This window comes from Ursus americanus, chromosome 5 (assembly GCF_024610735.1).
Source record: "Ursus americanus isolate L20-20 chromosome 5, mUrsAme1.1.p, whole genome shotgun sequence".
Lineage (NCBI taxonomy): Eukaryota > Metazoa > Chordata > Mammalia > Carnivora > Ursidae > Ursus > Ursus americanus.
The window spans coordinates 82,029,074-82,051,677 of record NC_142131.1 but is presented as its reverse complement, the minus strand read 5'-3'; the positions used below and the strand labels follow the sequence as shown (position 1 = coordinate 82,051,677).

Below are 22,604 nucleotides of genomic sequence, written 5' to 3'. Positions count from 1 at the left end.
GGTGTTAGTAAAACAAAACAATAGTGTTATACACAACTAATGAGTCATTGAACATGACATCAAAAACTAATGATGTTGGCTAACTGAACATAAAAATAAATGAATAAATAAATGTATTAATTAATTTTAAAAAAGAAAATTATATTATCACTTCTAACATGAAGTGGTAAGAACAAGAAGAAAAATTTGTGTTTGTGGGCCACGCTTACAATCTGGTTTGCTTCTTAGCAGAGAAAAATAAATAAATAAATAAAAACTACAGATTAGCTCACTAGTATTTGTAGATAAAAAGGAGCCTGTGACAAATTTCAAAATTAAAATTTTAAGTATTCAAAATTAAATTTTTTTAAAGAATTGGAAAACTTAGGTTTGGAGCAATATATTATAAATATTTACTTCCAAAATGTTTATATATTACTGGTATTAAGGAACAATTATTATAAAATTTGGTATGGGGTCAATATTGCATAGGGTCCACATTTCTTCTCTTGTTTAATAAAAAAATAAAGACCATAAAGACTGCTGTGTTTTATATTGATTGCTGACTGGCAGGTTTCTGATGTATAGCATTTTTCTTAATACATTTGAAAGATCATATGAAGCACAAGAGAAAGGAGTGGTCTGCTCCACTAGCAGTGTGCCAAGGATAGGGTGACGTGGTTTGACCATGAGATGTCTGTAGAAAAGTAGCATCGCTTGCTCTATATTGCCTGTCTCTGTTACAATAATATCCTTCTGCAACCAAGATCCATCCTTTCATGTCCTATTATCAACATGTATCAATTTATTAAGGTAATTATCTTCCCAGCACTTTTCTGAGAGCTCCAGCCACGTCCTTGTACCATAGACTGTAGATGAGGGGGTTGAGCATAGGTGTAAGAATGGTGTAGAAGACAGAGACTACTTTGTCCTGCTCCTCAGTGTGATAGGCTTTGGGGAGAAAATACTTGATGATGGCACTTCCATAGAAGAGAGACACAACAATCATATGGGAAGAACAGGTTGCCAAAGCTTTTCTCATCCCCAAATTTGATCTTAATCTCAAAATAGTGGAAAGGATCTGCCCATATGAGGCCATGATGGCAGATATTGGAAAAAGGAGAAACAGAACACCACTGACAAAAAGACCATTTTCATAAAGAGAAGTATCTTCACAAACAAGTTTCAGTAGTGCTGGGATCTCACAAAAGAAATGATGGATTTCCCTGGAGGCACAGTAAGGAAGACTCAGAGTATAGATAACATGGATCAAAGCATTGAGAAGTGCACCCAGCCAAGTGCCAGTCACCATGAAAGCACAGACTACAGGACACATGAGGACTGAGTAATGGAGGGGATGGCATATAGCTACATAGCGGTCATAAGCCATTACTGCCAGAAGAAGACACTCTGCTCCCACAAGAGTCGTGAAGAGGAAAAGCTGAATTCCGCAACCTATATATGAAATGCTGTTTCTTCCAGACAAAAAGTCAATGGCTATCTTGGGAACAAAAGTAGAGCTATATAAAAGATCCATTAAGGAGAGTTGACTGAGAAGGAAATACATAGGAGTGTGGAGGTGAGAATCCAACCAAATAAGAATCATCATCATAACATTGCCACCAAGAGCTGTAAGAAAAACCAGGAAGATGAGAGTGAAGAGAACCTTGGGGGCTTGAATGTGAAGAAACAGCCCCAGAAGAACAAAGTCAGGTCCAGCGGTGCTATTGATCCATCTTTCCATTCTCTCCTGTATTCTTTACCCTGGGTAGAGTTTACAAATATATTGAGACCTACTCTATCCATTTTGGTACCATCCTCATTTTATAATGTGTCAATTTCATTTTATCCCTTAGTTTAGCAATATCAAATATATTAAGTTTTATATAAAACTTAATTTAAACACTGTCTTAACCCAGTTTTACTTCTCTTGTTATTGAGTATTTCTAAAGAATATATGGCATCAGACATGTGGTAAATACATAAATCTGGTATTTCAAAGTACTTCTCAATTTTACTAATATTTATACTGAATTAAATATGTAAATATGTTATTTTGTAACTTTACTTTTCATTGTGTTGCAAAGGCAAGGCTGATGATGTTGAATAAAGTAACTATTCACCTAAGCCAAACAATATTTTGGTCATCATAAAACCTAACATTCAATTACATTTTGGTATCAAGTAAATCTATTTTTGTCTGAAATACTATATAGAAATGATTACCTTTTATTACTTTTTTCCTCAAGACATCACCAGGAAACTATTTACATGAATAGAAGTATTATGCATAAATGTATCCAGATTGATTCATCTTCATCTTCACTTGATGTCAGGGCCATACATTGCCAACAAACTAAGGAGGTTAAAGAGTAATACAAATCTCCTTACAAAACAGACTTTTGACAAATTATAATTCTACCTGCACTGTCCTCAGAGTACATGTCCCTTGTTTGCCTCTCTTTTCCCTTAGGTACACAGTAGCACAATTATTCCATTGTCTTTCAAATGTCCTAATTAAACAAATATGTTCCCTTAAAAACAAGCAAACACAAATATAATTCTGCTGAGTATTTATTTATCTGCACCAGATTGATAATTTAGCAACTGATGTGGTGAAATCCCAGTTCAGAATTTAGTAATTGTCAATTATAGAAAAATTATCACTTAAGACCCACAGCAAGTGGACTTTTTTTTCCTGACTTTGCCATTTTTTAGTGATCTCAGATATTTTAATTAACATTTATTTCTTTTGACTCTTCATGTATAAAAAGAGATACATGTGTATAGTTTTGTGAGTATAAAGTTCATTGACTGTAGCAATTCTTTTTTTGTTTCTTTTTTTAATAATAATTTTTTATTAAGTTATGTTAGTCACCATATGGTATATCCTTAGCTTTTGATGTCGTGTTCCATGATTCATTATTTTCATGTAACACCCAGTGCAATTCTTTTGGATAGTGACAGATGCACAAGAAATACTAGAAGTTTCCATATGGAATTGAGTTTGAACTTTAAGAATAAATATTATTAGGAATATGAATTGATTTATCATATATAATTATGTTTTACCTTCTAGTAATATCAAATATACAAATTAGAGACATATAACAATCAACATCTTTATTTTTCACAGACCTAAAGCTTAATATAGTTTTTATTTTTATCGAGGTACCCATGTACAGAAATTGAACTTCAAATACTTCTAAAAGGTTTATAATAAAAATAACAATAATCTTGCTCCAATCTCTCCTCTTCCAGTCTTGATGGCCAAAACCAATCACTCAAAAAAATTTTTAGCTATTTATTCTGTGTTTATGACACAAGTTTAAATTAACGCTAGTGCTTTTATTTCTTCATTTCCCAACTTTAGATATTATCAGTTGAGATTATCAACCTGTCAATCTCCTGAATGAGGCCACCACTCATGGGATATCAGGCTTCACTTCATCTCATTTTGCTAAAGCACATCTTGGGTAAGGATAGAGAAACAAAAGATAAAATGAACTTGTGGGACTTCATCAAGATAAAAAGCTTCTGCACAGCCAAGGAAACAGTCAAAAAAACTAAGAGGCAGCCCACGGAATGGGAGAATATATTTGCAAATGACACTACAGATAAAGGACTGGTATCCAAGATCTACAAAGAACTTCTCAAACTCAATAAACAAGAAACAAATAAATCAAAAAATTTGCAGAAGATATGAATAGAATCTTTTCCAATGAAGACATACAAATGGCTAACAAACACATGAAAAAATGTTCAAAATCATTAGCCATTAGGGAAATTCAAATCAAAACCACATTGAGATACCACCTTATGCCAGTTAGAATGGCAAAAATTGACAAGGCAGGAAGCAACAAATGTTGGAGAGGATATGGAGAAAGGGGATCCCTCCTACATTGTTGGTGGGAATGCAAGTTAGTACAGCCACTCTGGAAAAGAGTGTGGAGGTCCCTTAAAAAGTTAAAAATTGAGCTACCCTATGACCCAGCCATTGCACTACTGGGTATCTACCCCAAAGATACAGACATACTGAAGAGGAGGGCCATATGCACCCCAATGTTCATAGCAGCACTGCCCACAGTAGCTAAATCATGGAAGGATCCGAGATGTCTTTCAACAGATGACTGGATTAAGAAGATGTGGTCCATATATACAATGGAATATTACTCAGTTATCAAAAAGAATGATTTCTCAACATTTGCTGCAACATGGACGACACTGGAGGAGATAATGCTAAGTGAAATAAGTCAAGCAGAGAAAGAGAATTATCATATGGTTTCACTCATCTCTGGAACATAAGAAATAGGAAGATCGGTAGGAGAAGAAAGGGATAAAAAGGGGGGTAATCAGAAGGGGGAATGAAGCATGAGAGACTATGAACTCTGAGAAACAAACTTAGGGCTTAAGAGGGGTGGGTGGTGGGGGAATGGGATAGCCTGGTGATGGGTATTAGGGAGGGCATGTATTGCATGGTGCACTGGGTGTTATATGCAAGTAATGAATCATGGAACTTTATATCAAAAGCTAGGGATGTACTGTATGGTGACTAACATAATATAATAAAGAATATTATTTAAAAAAAAGACATAGCGCCCCCCCCCCAGAAAATAAGGGTAGGAACTCACCTTCCTATTGCCCTCTGGCCTCCTAGAGCTATACTGCTGATTTTAAAGTATCTAGAGGTAAGCTCAGATGATCATAATATTCACAATGCTAAGCCTTACGATTTTTCAAAGCCAAATATGGGGACTCATCTTTCCAGTTCAGGTCCCATGTACCTGGGGTACCTGGTGTGGGATCAGCTTTTTTTCCTTCTCCATGTTTGTTGTGTTCCTCCCATTGGGTTTAGTCTTCTGGGAGCTTGGTTCCTGACTATATTTCAGTCCCTCCTACCATTTTTGATGTGGGCTCCACTCTAGGATTAATTGTGGACAGTCTGTTCTGCTGGTCTTAGTCATTTCTGAGTTGCATGGATGTGGCTGCTATCTAGATGTGTCTTTGAGACAAAGGGAGCTTTGTATCCTTATAACCATCTTCCATTCTTGATCTCTTATTGATGTAATTAAAGTGTTGTAATGTTTACTTTTATTTCACCTGTTTTTGCCTGTATATTCAAATAAATTTTGCAATGTATATTCAATAAAATACAATGTCTGCAATTCAATAATTAATATATTTTAAGGAAATAATTATTTGACAGATGATTTACTTAGTTTTATGTAGAAAATGGTGATTAAAATAGAATAAGTTCACAAATTATAAGATAGATGATCATAAATTAAACGCAGCTACTTGAAAGTAGTAGCATATTACAAGCACATGTGGATGCCCCCGTCTTTTCCTATTCTTTACCATTTTTTTCCTTCCAAAAGTACCACAATATTTACTTGTAACAGACTGATAATTTGCACACATTTTTTTTGCAGTTGAATATGTGGAGTCATATTGTATGTAATTCTTTGTGTCTGACTGCTTTCATGTAATATTATTTTCCTGAGATTCATCGATGGGGTTTTGTTTAGAAGCAGGTAATAGAATTGTATTGCTATGTGGTATGCTCTCATATAACTACATATAATCTATTTAAGCATTTTGTTTGCAATGGATATTTGGGTTGTGTCTGGTTGGGCTTTTGTGAATAACACTGTTGTGAACATTCTAGTAATTGCCTTCTGGAACATACATACATGTTTTTCTGATAGGAATTTACTTAAGAGTGGAATTGTTAAATGCTAAGCTCTCTGTAGAGGGTGAAAAGTTAATCTACAGCTAAATAAAACATGGGGAAATGTAGACATTACAATAAAATTGCAAACCTTTTAGAATAAATGATATGTAGATAGATTATTCTTAGCATGAAACTAATAAGCCTAAGTGATAATATCAGAGAAAAAAAAACAATGTAATTACACAAATTTAACAAGACTGTTACATATTTAAATCTTATATTATAGAATTTTATTTCTATACATATAAAGTTTATATAATTTCCATTAAAAAGGGATCAGTTTGTATGTATATATGTAAGTTTTCAAGTTAGCCATATAATTAATTAATTGATGGAAATACCTAGGTAGCTCAATTAAAATTTATAATTAATGAGAAAAAGTACTTTATGAAATATGAAAACCTATAATAAAACACAATAATTATTTGTCATATCAGTTCAAGAACAGGAGAATGCAACAAACTAGGAAGTGCAGATATAAATTTGTACTAATTTATGACAAAGGTGCCCATTTAGGTCAATGGGGGAAAAACTGTTTAGTGAAGCTTCTGAATAAACTGCACATTCAGTGTAAAAAAACAAGTGTGCTCATTCTTCTGATCATTTGCAAATTAAAAATAAATATAAATCTAGATAGCTATAGATCTAAAGTGTTAAAGATAAAACAATAAAACATCAAGAAAATAATTAAGGAAAATATTTTCATTACCTAGGAGGCAAAAAAACATTCTTAGGTATAATAAAAACATGTTAATCATAAAGAACAAGATTGATAAATCATACTGTAAGAAGCAAAGGTTGGTAACAGATTTCCTCAAACATAATTTTTTATTTCATTATTACCTGAGTATCTTGTAATAAACTCACATTTGACAATTTCCCTGCAAAAGGATAGCTGTTCTTCACAAGATCCAATTTTTACTTTATGTATTTGCATATACAGGGAAAATAGATACTTATTGACTGCTTGCAGCATGTTATGCAAGACTGTATGCTACTTTCCTGTATTAACTAATTTAATTCTTAAAAATCACCCTCAGGAGTAGGTGCTATCATGTGTCCCACTAGAAAGTTAGGAGTAAATCTCTGAGTAAATAAAGCAAATATGTTCCTGTTCTCCCATACGGACAGAGTAAGCCAGCCTTCCCCAGTTCACCTCCACCACAGCAATCTACTTCCAACACAGGGCCCAATGTATGAATTCCTAATGGCATACCTCCATTTTTATACCACAGGCACCATTTGAAATTTAATTTTCACATAAACATCCTAAGTAATTTACTTTTATTGTTACAGGATACATTTAAAGTATTTTCTAACAAAATATCAAATGCAAATAAAAACAATGAATGAGCACTATTAAAACATATTCGACTTTGGCTCAGTTAGTTAAGCATCCAACTTTTGGTTTTGGCTCAGGCCATGATCTCAGGGTCATGAGATCCAGCTCCACATCAGGCCCCACATTCAGTGTAGAGTTTGCTTGAGATTATCTCTCTCCTCCTCTGTCCCTCCCCCCACTTTCTCTCTCTCTCACTCTCTCTCTCTCAAGTAAGTAAATCTTAAAAAAAAAAAAACACCTCATTTGACTTAGATCAGAGACAGATTTGAAGCTAAAGAAACTGAACATTTGAAGCTTCTCACTTACATAGAGTTTTTCCAAGGGCAGATGTCAATTTTTTGCTTGTATTTGTTTTTGTTATATTTTCCTTAAGAGATCTCCCCAAACTGCAAGATTCAGGGTTCTCAAAATTAAATTTACCATTTGATATTCTAGAAATATTTCCTATTGCTTGGATTTAGGCAAGTGTTAACTATTAAAGGGACTTATTTTTCATTAAAATTAGATATATGAGAGGGTGTGGGGAGAAGGGTAAAATGGGTGATGGGGATTAAGAAGTGTAGTTGAGATGAGCACTGTGTGATATATGGAATTGTTGGATCACTCTATTGTACACCCAAAACTAACAAAACACTGTATGTTAACTAACTGTAATTAAAATAGAAACTCAAAAAGACAAAAATAAAGATGTTATTTGAAGGATACATTATAAAAATAAAATCAGATATTTGGACTTAAAAGTGCTGTTTCCATCTAAAACTGTCAATTACTCTTTGTCTCCTCACTGGAATTTCCTTTTTGAGGAAGTTTTATAAGGTATTTTACAAAAACTGATAGAACATATATTGAATTTTAAAAATTGTATGTTGTATTTGGGGAAAATAAAGGTAAGATATATGTACTTATTTAAAAGTACATATCCTATACTTTTAACAGGTACAGGATATGTTCTTAACAAAAGTTATATCCTGTTAAGAATAGGTTGAATTCAGTATGCATATGTTTCCTCAAAACTTTAACCTCCATCATTTTGCTTCTTGTTTTTGCATATACGTATAGATATATCAATATGATATAGATATACATATATATACATGCAAATAAAATAAATATTTATATAATACTATATATGTAAATATATAATAATATTAACAATTAAATATATAAAATATAATTTATAATAAACAAAATTTATAATATATAAACATATATTTGCTTTTTTTCCTGAGGAAAAAATGTTACTTATGTCATCTCATATAATTAATTATGGAGATTAGCTAAAATTCACTGTCTCTTTAGTTTTCCTGGATTAAATAAATCTTGCTTCAATAGAATAATATTAAGTGAGTGCCATGTCATTACTAACTTCCTGTCTATGATCATGGGCACAATGAACCTAATTGGTTACATTATTATTCAACCTGTGGGCACTCAGAATTGTGACTCTCCTACTTCTTCTTTTTTTTAATAATATTTTTTTATTATGTTAGTCACCATAGAGTATATCCTTAGTTTTTGATGTAGTGTTCAATGATTCATTATTTGCGTATAACACCCAGTGCTCCATGCAATATGTGCCCTCCTTAATAGCCATCACTGGCCTATCCCAATCACCCAATCCCCTCCCCTCTGAAGCCCTCAGTTTGTTTCCCAGAGTCCATAGTCTCTCATGGTTCATTCCCCCTTCTGTTTACTCCCCTTTCATTCTTCCCTTCCTTCTCCTACTGATCTCCCTGCTATTCCTTGTTCCATAAATGAGTGAAACCATATGAAAATTGTCTTTCTCTGCTTGACTGATTTTGCTTTGCATTATCTCCTCCAGTCCTGTCCATGTTGCAGCAAATGTTGTGAAATCGTTCTTTTCGATAGCTGAATAATATTCCATTATACATGGACCACATCTTCTTGATCCAGTCATCTGTTGAAGGGCATCTCGACTCCTTCCATAATTTAGCTATTGTGGACAATGCTGCTATGAACATTGGGGTGCATATGGCCCTTCTCTTCACCATGTCTGTATCTTTGGGGTAAATACCCAGTATTGCAATGGCTGGGTCATAGGGTAGCTCAATTTTTAACTTTTTAAGGGACCTCCACACTGTTTTCCACAGTGGCTGTACCAACTTTCATTCCCACCAACAATGTAGGAGGGATCCCCTTTCTCCACATCCTCTTCAACCTGGCTACGGAGACCTGGAAAGCCTGGAAATGTCAGCAATGCAAAATTCATAGCTCTAACTGAGAAGAACATGCAGTCAAGGATCCTTTATCCAGCAAGGCTGTCATTCAGAATGGATGGAGAGACAAGGACCTTCCAAGCCCAGCAGAAACTGAAAGAATATGTGACCACCAAGCCAGCCCTATCAGAAATATTAAGGGGGGCTCTATAAAAGTAAAAATACCCCAAGAGTGATACAGAACAGAAATTTACAATCTATAGAAACAAAGACTACACAGGCAACATGACATCATTAAAATTGTATCTCTCAATAATCACTCTCAATGTAAATGGTCAAAATGCTCCCATAAAACACCACAGGGTTGCACATTGGATAAAACAACATGACCCATACATATGCTGTCTACAACAGACTCATTTTGAACCTAGAGATACATCCAGACTGAAAGTGAAGGGATGGAGAACCATTTTTCATGCCAATGGACCTCAAAAGAAAGCTGGGGTAGCAATTCTCATTCAGACAGATTAGATTTTAAGCTAAAGACTGTAGTTAGAGGTACATAAGGACACTATATTATTCTTAAAGGATGTACCCAACAAGTGGATATGACAATTATAAATATATTTGCCCCCAACAGGGGAGCAGCTAGATACACAAGCCAACTCAGAATAAAGGGGCATATAGATAATAATATGTTAATAGTAGGGGACCTCAACACTCTGCTCTCAACAATAGACAGATCACCTAAGCAGAAAATCCACAAAGAAACAAGAGCTTTGTATGACATACCGGACCAGATGGACCGCATAGATATATACAGAACATTACATCTCAGAAGAACAGAATACTCATTCTTTTCAAATGCACATGGAAATTTCTCCAGATTAGACCATATACTAGGTCACAAAACAGGTCTCAACCAATAGCAAAAGACTGAGCTTATTCCCTGCATATTCTCAGACCACAATGTTTTGAAAGTGGAACTCAATCACAAGGAAAAAATTGAGGAAACTCAAACACTTGGACACTAAGAACCATCCTGCTCTAGAATAATTGGGTAAACCAGGGAATTAAAAATTAGATTAAGTAATTTTTGGTAACCAATGAGAATGATAACACATTGGTCCAAAACCTATGAGACACTGCAAAGGCAGTCCTAAGGGGAAAATACATAGCCATCCATGCCTCACTCAAAAGAATAGAAAAATCTAAAATGCAGTTTTTATATTCTCCTACTTCTATTACCATGCTAATCTTAATATATATACTTTTTAGGATAAGAATATTGCAATATTTAACACAAAACCTCTCTTGAGTCATTTAAATCTTCTGGTCTATATACATATTTTAAAGGTAAAATAGAGTTAAGTAATAATTTTATAAACCTATGAATTAAAGTAATCTGTTTTTCACTTGAAAAATTTATTTTCAGTTTTCACGCTGATCTCAAATTTTTTTTTTGTTCAGTGATGACAGCAGCTCCCACAAAAAATCATCAACAATGAAGAGAATACATTTAATTATGGACTAGAGACCAAGTTTTCCCTAAAGGGTTTATGCAAACAACATATGAGCGTCTGCCATGATTAGGCAGTGATCTCACTTAATTTGAGATGTTAAAAATTGTATACTATGGTTGAGAGATTGACTTTTGTGTTTGAATTCTACTTTCTACTGAATTGTTTGTGCTAATGATTGAAGGCTTATTGTCTCAGGTAATGAATAACTAATCTTTCAAATTTGTAGTGTATTAACAGTTCCTAAAATGTGCATAATCTTAAATTATAAAACTTTTCTTTTTAAATTTACTTCTCTGTTTCTTTGCAGCAATGCCACATTGCATTGCTCAATTATTAGGATGATGTTGTTCTTTCTATATAACTCTTTGATATATGTGATCCTCAAGTAATACAATTTTATTAAAAAAATATTATCAAATATGGGCATCTGGTTGGCTCAGTCAGTTACGTGTCTGACACTTGATTTCAGCTCAGGTCATTATTGCAGGGTCCTGAGATTGAGTCCCCTGTCTGGCTCCATGCTGAGCCGGGAGTCTGCTTGAGATTCTTCCCCTCCTGTCTTCCCCCTCGCTCTGCTCCTTCTGGGTTCATGCTCTCTCTCTCTCTGTCTCCCTCTCCCTCCCCCTCTCTCTCCTTCTTTCTCTCTCTTCATCTTCACAGAGTGACATGGAATCAGGGTTAGGTAGCTCAGCCGATCTTCACACTGAGAGAGAATGACCTGGAGGATCCTTGTATTCGTACTTGGAGTAGGAAGCATGCACATTTATTCCTCATTTTATCATTAAAATTTTACATTATATTTAGCAATAATCATATTCAATAATATTTTTGGAATGATGAATGTTTGTAAAATAGGTGGAGTATTTAAAAATTACAAATACATGGTAAGAAATTTATGAGGTTCTATTAAAATAAAATATTTTGTAAGTTGAACAACTCCATAACAGTGCTAGTTATTAACTAGCTTAATTAAAAACTTCATTTTTGCCTGATAATATTATGGATGTATCAGTTTTTTTACATCCATTGCTTTCAGTTCTACACATTTCTCTAATTTTCATCTCTACACATTTCTCTAATTTTCATTTCTTGAAATAAGTTACTTAATACCTTTAAATAAAATCTACAATATTTTCTAAATAAAACCAGAACTCAAAATTCAAGAGAAAATTGGAGGACAATAATACAAAAATATTTGTGGATGATGAAGATAAACAGAAGAAACTATATATGATATAATTACAAATGTAATTGTTTATTCAATAAAGTTGTTTAAGGAGAAATTTGTGACTTCCAGTTTATGGATCTAAGAATAGTAAGCTAGTTTTCAAATCTACCATTGTGTATAAAAAATATTATTGCTTCCTCTGTCTCTGATAAATGCTCTATAATACACTTTAAGTGGATGTGATTTTACTTTGTTTAACTCATATTGAAGGCCCTTATCACTAATATATCAGAACTACATTTAATTCAATTCCTTCAGGATTGGAATTTATTTAAATATATTGGTGAATATAGTATCATAAAAGCTGTTAGTCCTCAATATATTTATTTTATATTGATGTCAAATGAACTTTTCCTTTAGAATTTCATCTAAATCGGGGAAGTAAAAATAGATGTTGGAGAAGGAGTAGGGTGGAAGGTAGGAAATTTCTTATTTTTTGGATAAAGGAGATTCAAGATGACTTTTAGGTACTTCTCAACTTAGCATTCATTTTTGCACTTCTCCCTCACCTATGAGTGAAATATGTTTTCTTTTTTAATTTATTTATCATATATTATAGGTGGCATGACCTAACATGAGTTCTTTAACTATATGGAGAGTTTTTTACAGAATTTAATGTTGATACTTAACACACTATTGTCTTTTGGAATCAGAACCTGTAGAAAACCTGGTTAGATAGATTTGTATAAGCTTAACAAAAGGTCTAAGAATTATGTCCTTATTTAAAAAAAAAAGTCCCAATTGAAAAAAAAATGTCCTTATTGTGCATGTGATATATATATATATATAAATTTTAAATTCCAGTTAGTAAATATATATAAATTATATTCAATACTGTGAGGACTTTACGAGGACTCAAGTGTGCTTAATATATCTGATGATAAAAGACAGGTCAGAGGTAAAGGAAGGAAAGTGGCAAAATAACCACATTCTGAAAGTTGTGTTTAAAGAGAGAGATTATACCCAGAACATCCATTCACTACTCTCTGAAATAATAAAAGAACTGTATTGAGAATTTTTATCACTAAAATTTGAAAAGAATAAAAGTAGGGTGTAGTCTAGATGTTTTACTTGGCTTAGGGTAATGGTATGGGGGCATAGGTTCACTCAGCACATGTTGAGTATATTGAAAGCCAAGTTGAGATATACAACCACACAATATCCAACTGATGATGTTTCCATTTTAGATAGTCATTTTTGTTATTTTTCTAAGCATATAACATTTTGACTGTGCTATGATCAATAGGCATTATGATTGTGTATATGGATTTGTGTGTGCATGTATGTGGGCATAATATCTGTAACTGTCTAATTTTCATAATTTGCTTTTCAATATCTACACCTTATATCATCAAGATAATTATTTTTTTATTTTCTTTTTCACTGTTTATGATGTGCTCATAATTCCAAATTAACATGATAAAGGATTTTACTATTAACATATTTGTACCAAAGGTGTTTTATAGTTAGAATTATTTATTCAAAAAATTACCCACTATAAAATTATTAGTCCAAAAATATGAAAATGATTAAAGTTCATAATAAATAATTAGTGATTTTTTTTAGAAAATCTACCTGTGTCACCAAAAATGTGTTCATACACATTTAACTATGTTTTTTAAACTGTAATTTTATTGATAATTTAATATAATTGTTCTGTTTAAACAACAAAGATGTAGATACAGGTTAACCATTTCCCTATTTTAAACCTTTCATTTTCTCTATTATGTTTCTTTTTATTATTATTACTAGTAGTAGTATTGCTTTTGTTATTAAGCTTTTATTTAAATTCCAGTTAGTAAAAATACAGTGTAATATTAGCTTCAGGTGGAGTGCCTGGGTGGCTCAGTCGTTAAGCGTCTGCCTTCGGCTCAGGGAGTGATCCCAGCATTCTGGGATCGAGCCCCGCATCAGGTTCTTCCGCTGGGAGCCTGCTTCTTCCTCTCCCACTCCCCCTGCTTGTGTTTCTCTCTCTCACTGACTGTCTCTCTCTCTGTTCAAATGAATAAATAAAATATTTAAAAAATATATTAGCTTCAGGTGTACAATATAGTGATTCAACACTTCCATACAACACTCATCACAAGTGCACTCCTTAATTCCCATCAACTATTTTACCCATCTCCCCAACTACCTCACATTTGGGAACCATTAGGGTCTTCTCTATAGTTAAGAGTTTGTTTCTTGGTTTTCCTTTCTTTGTTGTATTTCTTAAATTCCACATATGAGTGAAATCTTGTGGTATTTGTCTTTTTCATATCTTTTTCTCACTTATTCAGACATATCTTTTTTTTTCCCATTTGGTGAAGTCTTTTTAAAATATCAATTTTCTCAATTGCTCTAAAAATATTTGCCAAAGTCCAATTAAAATTTATAATTTTCTGCGTGTGATTTTTGAAACTTAAGCACTAATAAATCAGAATAATATCAGCACATAGTAAAATAAACATTTCAATAGATTAGAAAATACTGCCATCTTTACTCCTATATTTTAAAAATAGTTTCCCTTCCATATATTGTTAGTGATATTATATTTTCCTGTAACAATTTATTATAAAATATAACATCTATTACCACCCATAACTTTATTTTTTTTAAAGATTTTATTTATTCGACAGAGATAGAGACAGCCAGTGAGAGAGGGAACACAAGCAGGGGGAGCGGGAGAGGAAGAAGCAGGCTCATACAGGAGGAGCTTGATGCGGGGCTCGATCCCATAACACCGGGATCACGCCCTGAGCTGAAGGCAGACACTTAACCGCTGTGCCACCCAGGCGCCCCCACCCATAACTTTATTATTCATTTATTGTTTTACCCCATCACATCATTTTTTCCCATCTATTTAAATGTATAAAGCTCATAGGTTGCATTTTTTCCTCTACACTCTCTTGTCAACATTTTCGCTTTTCTTTTTAACTTGATCCTTTAATGCTACATATTTATTCAAATAATTACCTCCTGCTCTGAAATATATAAACTTGAAATTTAGATTTGAATTTCATTAATTGATTTACTCAGAAGTATCTGATGATATTATTTAATCTATCCTATAAATCACAGGCTAGGTTGCCTGGATGGCTCAGTAGGTTAAGCATCTGACTTCTGCTCAGGTCATGATCTCAGGGTCCTGGGATCAAGGCCCACATTAGGCTGCCAACTCAGCTCAGAGTCTGCTTGCCCCTCTGCCTCTGCCTCTCCCCCTGTTGATGCTCTATGTCTCTCTCAATAAATAAGGAAAATCTTATCTGTGTGGGAGAGAGTGAGAGAGAGAGAGAGTACAAGCAGGGGAGAGTGGTAGAGGGAGAAGCTGAATCCCACTGAGCAGGTGGCCTGGCACAGATTCACTCCCAGGATTCTAGGATTATGACCTGAACCAAAGACAGATGCTTACCCAACTAAGCTTCCTAGCTGCCCAAAGAAAATCTTTAAAAAAACTAAAAATCAATCAATCAATCACAAATTATATTTGTCAGTGTATTTAATATTTTTAAAAAGAAAAACCAGTTTTTATGATAAATAATTTAAATTATGTATAATTCTCATTGAGTATTTATTAGGAATATGAAAATATTTTAAACCATTACAAAAAAGATAGCATATTACTTGTTTACTGTTTACATTACTAGATGATTATTATTAGTTATATTCATATTCAAAAAGAAGCATTACCTTTATTATTTGCTATTGTAATTTTTATTTTTGTTTCTATCTTATTTCATGGGCTACAACTTTCAAAATTGTAATTATAATGATCTTGAATGCATCTTTGATTTTGTTTTCTTTTTTTTAAAGATTTTATTTATTTATTTGACAGAGATAGAGATAGCCAGCAAGAGAGGGAACACAAGCAGGGGGAGTGGGAGAGGAAGAAGCAGGCTCATAGCAGAGGGGCCCGATGTGGGGTTCGATCCCATAACGTGGGGATCACGCCCTGAGCCGAAGGCAGACGCTTAACTACTGTGCCACCCGGGTGCCCCTGATTTTGTTTTCTAAATTGAACCAATAGTCATCATTATTTTATATTATTGTATTTACCATTTTAGATATAAATCCTTCCATTTTTGGAATAAGGATCTATAGTGATAGATACTTATTTTAAAAATCTTTTTCTTGAGAACTGGTTTTGATAGGATCAAATCATTTTCAGATAACATTAAATCTATAGTATCTTTCTTATTTAACTTACTAGTTTTTTTAATTGTAGTAGGATTTATCTTTGTGTAATATTACCTTGACAAATCATAGATAAGTATAACTTGATGATAACTTATGGAATTCTACTTGCATGTGGGATTTGCACATCTTTATTTATCAGTGATTTTGTCATTTCTCTTCATCATATTTTGAGATCAATATGGGCTAGATTTCTTTGAAAAAATTTTAAATTTCTTCTCTTTGTTTTACAATAAATTTGTAATAATTTAAATACTTCCAAATTTCAAATAAACTGTATTTTTTTTAATTCCCTAACTTGATTCAGGAGCAAGTAATAGCATTTCACTGTGTTGTTGTTGTTGTTGTTGTTGTTGTTGTTGTTAATGCATTGCTAAAATGAGCAATTCTACTATCAATATAAAATAACACAGTCAGGTTAAAACTAGAAAAAAGTTCAGATTCTTTTTTTTATAATAATATTTTTTATTATATTGTTAATCACCATACGGTACATCCCTGGTTTTTGATGTAAAGTTCGATGATTCATTAGTTGTGTAAAACACCCAGTGCACCATGCAATATGTGCCCTCCTTACTACCCATTTTGAGAGAGGGATAAGGGTGAATACCAATTGACTTTGATTTTTTTTAAAGATTTTATTTATTTATTTGACACAGAGAGAGACAGCCAGTGAGAGAGGGAACACAAGCAGGGGGAGTGGGAGAGGAAGAAGCAGGCTCCCAGAGTAGGAGCCTGACATGGGCCTCGATCCCACAACGCCGGGATCATGCCCTGAGCTGAAGTCAGACGCTTAATGACTGAGCCACCCAGGTGCCCCAGACTTTGATTTTTGTAATGATATATCAGTCACAATAGAGTATATCATTAGCTTTTAATGTAGTGTTCCATGATTCATTGTTTGCATTAATTTTATTTTTCTCTGCCATTTTGTGGGTAAAAAGCTTTCCACTTGAATTTTTTATCTTTCTTCTGCCCCATTCCCACATTAAGTGTGTGCTTTCAAATTTACAATGTGAGTGAGGCTTCCTCTAATACACGTATTTCCCTGTGGTTTGGACTATCAAGTTCACCTTGGAAGGCTACCTTATGATTTAAAATGTAGATCTATCTTGCAACTGCCTTTAAATAAATATGGGATTTGTTTATTTTTAATTTTTTAGTTATGATATGTTAGTCACCATACAGTATATCATTAGTTTTTGATGAAGTGTTCCATGATTCATTGTTTGCGTATAACACCCACTGCTCCATGCAATACATGCCCTCCTTAATACCCATCACTGAGCTAACCCATTCACCCAACTCCCTTCCCTCTAAACCCTCAGTTTGTTATCCCTACACTCTGAAGCATTTTAATCAGGAAAGGATGCTGTAGTTTGTCAAATGCTTTTTCTGCATCTATTGAGAGGATCAAATGGTTCTTGACTTTTTTCTTGTTGATATCATCTATCACACTGATAGATTTGCGAATGTTGAACCACCCTTGCATTCCAGGGATGAATCCCACTTGGTCATGATGGATAATTCTTTTAATGTACTGTTGGATCCTATTGGCCAGGATGTTGTTGAGAATTTTAGCATCAATTTTCATCAGGGATATTGACCTGTAATTATCTTTTTGATGGGGTCTTTGCCTGGTTTTAGGATCAAGGTAATGCTGGCCTCATAGAATGAGTTTGGAAGTTTTCCTTCTGTTTCTATTTTTTTTTTTTTTTTGAAACAGCTTCAGGAGAATAGGTCTTATTTCATCTTTGAATGTTTGGTAGAATTTCCCAGGGAATCCATCAGGCCCTGGACTCTTGTTTTTTGGGACATTTTTGATCACTGCTTCAATCTTGTTACTGATTATTGGCCTATTTAGGTTGTCAATTTCTCCTTGTTTCAGTCTTGGTAGTTTATAGGTTTCCAGGAGGGCATCCATTTCTTCCAGGTTGCTTAATTTATTGGAATATAGTTGTTGATAATAGTTTATAATAACTTTCTATTTCCTTGGTTTTAGTCATGATCTCTCCCTTTTCCTTCATAGTTTTCTTAATTTGGGTCCTTTCTCTTTTCTTTTGGCTAACTCTGGCCAGTGGTTTATCTATCTTATTAATTCTTTCAAAGAAACAGCTTCTAGTTTCATTGATCTGTTCTACTGTATTGCTGATTTCTTTTTCTTTTAATTTTATTTATTTATTTGACAGAGATAGAGACAGCCAGTGAGAGAGGGAACACAAGCAGGGGGAGTGGGAGAGGAAGAAGCAGGTTCATAGCAGAAGAGCCTGATGTGGGGCTCGATCCCATAACGCCGGGATCACACCCTGAGCCGAAGGCAGACGCTTAACTGCTGTGCCACCCAGGCGCCCCTGTATTGCTGATTTCTAATTCATTGATCTTTAATCTTAATTAGTTCTCCTTTAATGCATGGCTTAGGCCTATTTTTTGTTGTTGTTTTTGTTCCATCTCCAGTTGTTTAAGGTGTGAATATTGGGTCTGTATTTTAGATTTTCCTATTCCTTTGAGTGAGGCTTGGATGCTATGTATTTCCCCCTTCGGACCACCTTTGCAGTATCCCATAGGTATTTGAACCAATGTCTTTTCATTCTCAGTGGTTTTCATCTATTGTTTATGTTCTTCTTTGATTCCTGGTTGACCCTAACATTCTTAAGCAGGATGGTATTTAGCTGCCAAATGCTTGAATTTCTTCTAAATTGTTTCTTGTGATTGAGTTCCAGTTTCAAAGCATTGTGGTCTGAGACCATGCAGGGAATAATCTCAATCTTTTGTTGTCAGTTGAGAACTGATTTGTTACCCAGTAAATGGTCTATTCTGGAGATAATTCCATGTGCATTCGAGAAAAATGAGTATTCTGTTGTTTTAAGGTGGAATGTTCTGTGTGTATCTATGAGGTTCATTTGGCACAGTGTGTCATTCAAAGCTCTTGTTTCTTTGTTGATTTTCTGTCTATTGCTGACAGTGGAGTGTTGAGGTCCCCTACTCTTAACATATTATTATCAATATGTCTCTTTATTTTGGTTAACTATTGGCTTATGTAGTTGGCTGCTCCCATGTCGGGGTCATGCATATTTACAATTGTTAATTCCTCTTGTTGAATAGACCCTTTAAGAATGATATAGTGTCCTTCTGTATCTCCTACTACAGTATTTAGCTTGAAATCTAATTTGTCTGATATGAGAATTGCTACTTGAGCTTTCTTTTCAGGTCTGTTAGCATGAAAAATGGCTCTCCATCTCTTCACTTTCAGTCTAGATATATCTTTAGGTTCAAAATGAGTCTCTTGTAGACAGCATATGGATGGATCATGTCTTTTTATCCAATCTGCAACCATGTAGCATTTCATGGGAGCATTTAGGCCATTAACGTTGAGAGTGCTTATTGAAAGATATGATTTTATTGTCATCATGTTGCCTGTGAAGTCCTTGTTTCTATAGACTGTCTCTGTAAATTTCTCTTGTATCTCACTCTTGGGGTCTGTCTCCTTTTATAGAATCCCCCTTAATATTTCTTGCAGTGCCAGCTTGGTGGTCACATATTCTTTCAGTTTCTGCTGGTCTTGGAAGCTCCTTGTCTCTCCATCTATTCTCAAGGAAAGTCTTGCTGGATAAAGTATGCTTGGCTACATTTTCTTCTCATTTAGTATGCTTCATATGTCTTTCCAGCCCTTTCTGGCTTGCCAGGTCTCTGTGGACTGGTCGGACATTATTCTGATGTTACTCTGTCTGTACATAAGAAATCTCTTGCCCCTCACTGCTTTCAAGAATGGATTTAAGATTCGCAAATTGTACTATTATATGTTGTGGCATTTGTATGTTCTCATTGATCTTGGGAAGGGTCCTCTCTGCCTCTTGGACACAAATGCTTATTTCCTTCCCCAGATTACGGAAGTTCTCAGCTACAGGTTGCTCAAATATATCTTCTAGAACTCTCTCTCCATCCCCTAAGGGATCCCAATGATTCTGATATTGGGATTTTTCATCAAGTCACTAATTTCTCTCAGTTTGATTCCTTGGGTTTTAACTTTTTTCCCATGCAGTCTTGGTTTCCTTCTTTTCTATCATCTTATCCTCTAGCTCATTAACTCATTATTCTGCCCCATTTACCCTGGCAGTTAGAGTATCCAGTTTAGACTGCATTCCATCCATAGCATTTTTAAGCTCTGCCTAATTAGATGTCATTTCTGCTCTTAGAGATTGTATATTGTTACTAATATTTTTCTTAAGCCTAGATATTGATTTCATTTTTTTAAGATTTTATTTTTATTTATTTGACAGAGAGAGACAGCCAGCGAGAGAGGGAACACAGGCAGGGAGAGTGGGAGAGGAAGAAGCCGGCCCCCAGTGGTGGAGCCTGATGTGGGGCTCGATTCCAGGACTCTGGGATCATGCCCTGAGCCGAAGGCAGACGCTTAATGACTGAGCCACCAAGGTGCCCCTGATTTCATAATTGTTATTCTGATGTCTATTTCTGATGTCTTGCTTATATCCATATCTATTAGGTCTGTGGCAGAGGCCACAGTCTCTGAATCTTTTCTTTGTTGGGGTTGCTCCTCTTAGTCATTCTGATGAGGTGTGGTTGAGGGAATGTACAGAGTCCAAAGTATTAACCACGACTCAAGCAAAATGAACCTCTTTTGTAGAGACCTTAGGGTTGTCATCCTCTTATTCTTCTAGCCTGTCTTCTGAGGGAGGGGCCTGTTGCACTATTACTCAGGCAACCCTGTTTGGGCAGAGTTGTCCTGTCCCGTGTATGTGGTGGGGATGGGCTCAGTGAAAACTGGTTTTGGGGGGCTTTTGTTCTCTGGTGGCTTTCCCTGGTGGCTTTCCCCTTCTCTTCCAAGAGTCAGAGCAGCAGTGACCATATCCAAACCTCTGTCTCAGAACAGAGAGTTTGCAGCCTGTTCTTCACTGAGCTCTCCAGGCCACACTGTCTCTTTTTCTGTCTGTGCTGCTGAGAAAACCCAGCATTCTGTGTTGTGTGTCTCACAGCAGCACTCCCAGCCCTCACTCCCAGGGCCTGGCACATCTCTGCCCTATGTTTCTAAAACCACAAGCCATCCCCACCACCACCAGTTTGTGCATGCAGACCTGAAACCCCAGGTTTCAGTTTGGGGTGCTGCCCTAAAGTCCTTTTTCTGTTGCTACCAGTCTGCGAGTCTGTGCCTGGTCCCCAGTGTGGGAGGCTTTTGCCTTCTCAGGCAAGATCATGGCGGCTCCTTCCCCCTTCTGTTTATCTTCCAATATCTGTCTGCAGAATCATGGCTCCCCACTTCATACCTCAAGACCAACTGCCGGAGATATTCTGTTTGTAGAGATCCAGAAATATCTTCTTACATCTCAGGCTGATTTCATGAGTGTTCAGAATGGTCTCGTAGATATCCAGCTCAATTCACGGGACTGGTTGAAATAGGGTCTCCTACTCCTCTTCCATCTTTTCTCCCATACCTCAATAAAAGTGGGATTTTTAAATTATTTTATTATATGTGTGGGGCTTTTTTTGTATTATGCAGACTGATATCATTATTTGTGTTTCTTTTTTTGTGTTATAACATAGTTAATAGAAATTTCAGGAAGAAATTGGATTGCCTTATTTGAATTCTTGTATTTATTTTGAAATATACAAAAGCTCTTCCAGGCTTGTTTCATACTGTCTTGTGGATTCTCACTTACTCACTTTTTTTTACAAAGCTTAGTAATAACATTCTCAATATATCAGCCTTTTATTAACACATATATCTGTGTTATTCTTCCTACTGTGTTTCATTTTCCCCACACCCTTAAGTGGAAAGCCTGACACTACAAATACACATGACGGAGAATGGCTGCACACTTTTGAAGGAGGAAATTAGTCTGTTTCGTTTATAGCTTTTCAGAAACTATCATTGTGCTGTTCCCATAGTAGATATTAAATGCCAGCAGCATTTATTATTTAATTTAATCATTTAATTTTTAAAGATTTATTTATTTGAGAGAGAGAGAGGATGAGTGGGGGGGAACAGGGAGAGGGAGAGTGTATCTGAAACAGATTTCATGCTGAGCGTGGAGCCCCATGCGGGGCTCTATCTCACCACCCTGATATCATGACCTGAGCTGAAACCAAGAGTCAGACACTTAACTTACTGTGCTACTCAAGTGCCCCCCATTTTCTGTAATTTTATTAAATATTTGTAGAATCAGAGGCCTTTAGTATGCATGATATTATTGTTCTAGAAATATGGGCTTTTATAGGTCAGGTTTGCTTCAGAAAAATAAAAAAGAAAGAAAGAAAAATGATTTGTTATCTTTGACTTAATTTTTTTGAAGATTTTACTTATTTGACAGAGAGAGAGCAAGCTAGCACAAGCAGGAGGAGTGGCAGAGGTAGAAGGAGAAGCAGACTCTCTGCTGAACAGGGATCCCAAATTGGGGTTAGATCCCAGGACTCTGGGATCATGACTTGAGCTGAA

General features: G+C 34.9%; 1 protein-coding gene across 1 annotated transcript; it reads right to left on the bottom strand.

Annotated features, from left to right (window-relative positions):
• Positions 1-796: 796 nt before the first annotated feature.
• Positions 797-1,684, bottom strand: LOC123780142 (olfactory receptor 2T2-like). The gene has a single exon (XM_045778927.2). The coding sequence runs from the start codon at positions 1,589-1,591 to the stop codon at positions 797-799; it is 795 nt and encodes a 264-aa protein (XP_045634883.2). The 5' UTR covers positions 1,592-1,684.
• Between the last annotated feature and the right edge of the window lie 20,920 nt (positions 1,685-22,604).

What these genes read in the sequence shown, in the direction of transcription:
- LOC123780142 (XM_045778927.2), bottom strand. Translation starts at nt 1,591, where the DNA reads ATGATGATGATTCTTATTTGGTTGGATTCTCACCTCCACACTCCTATG.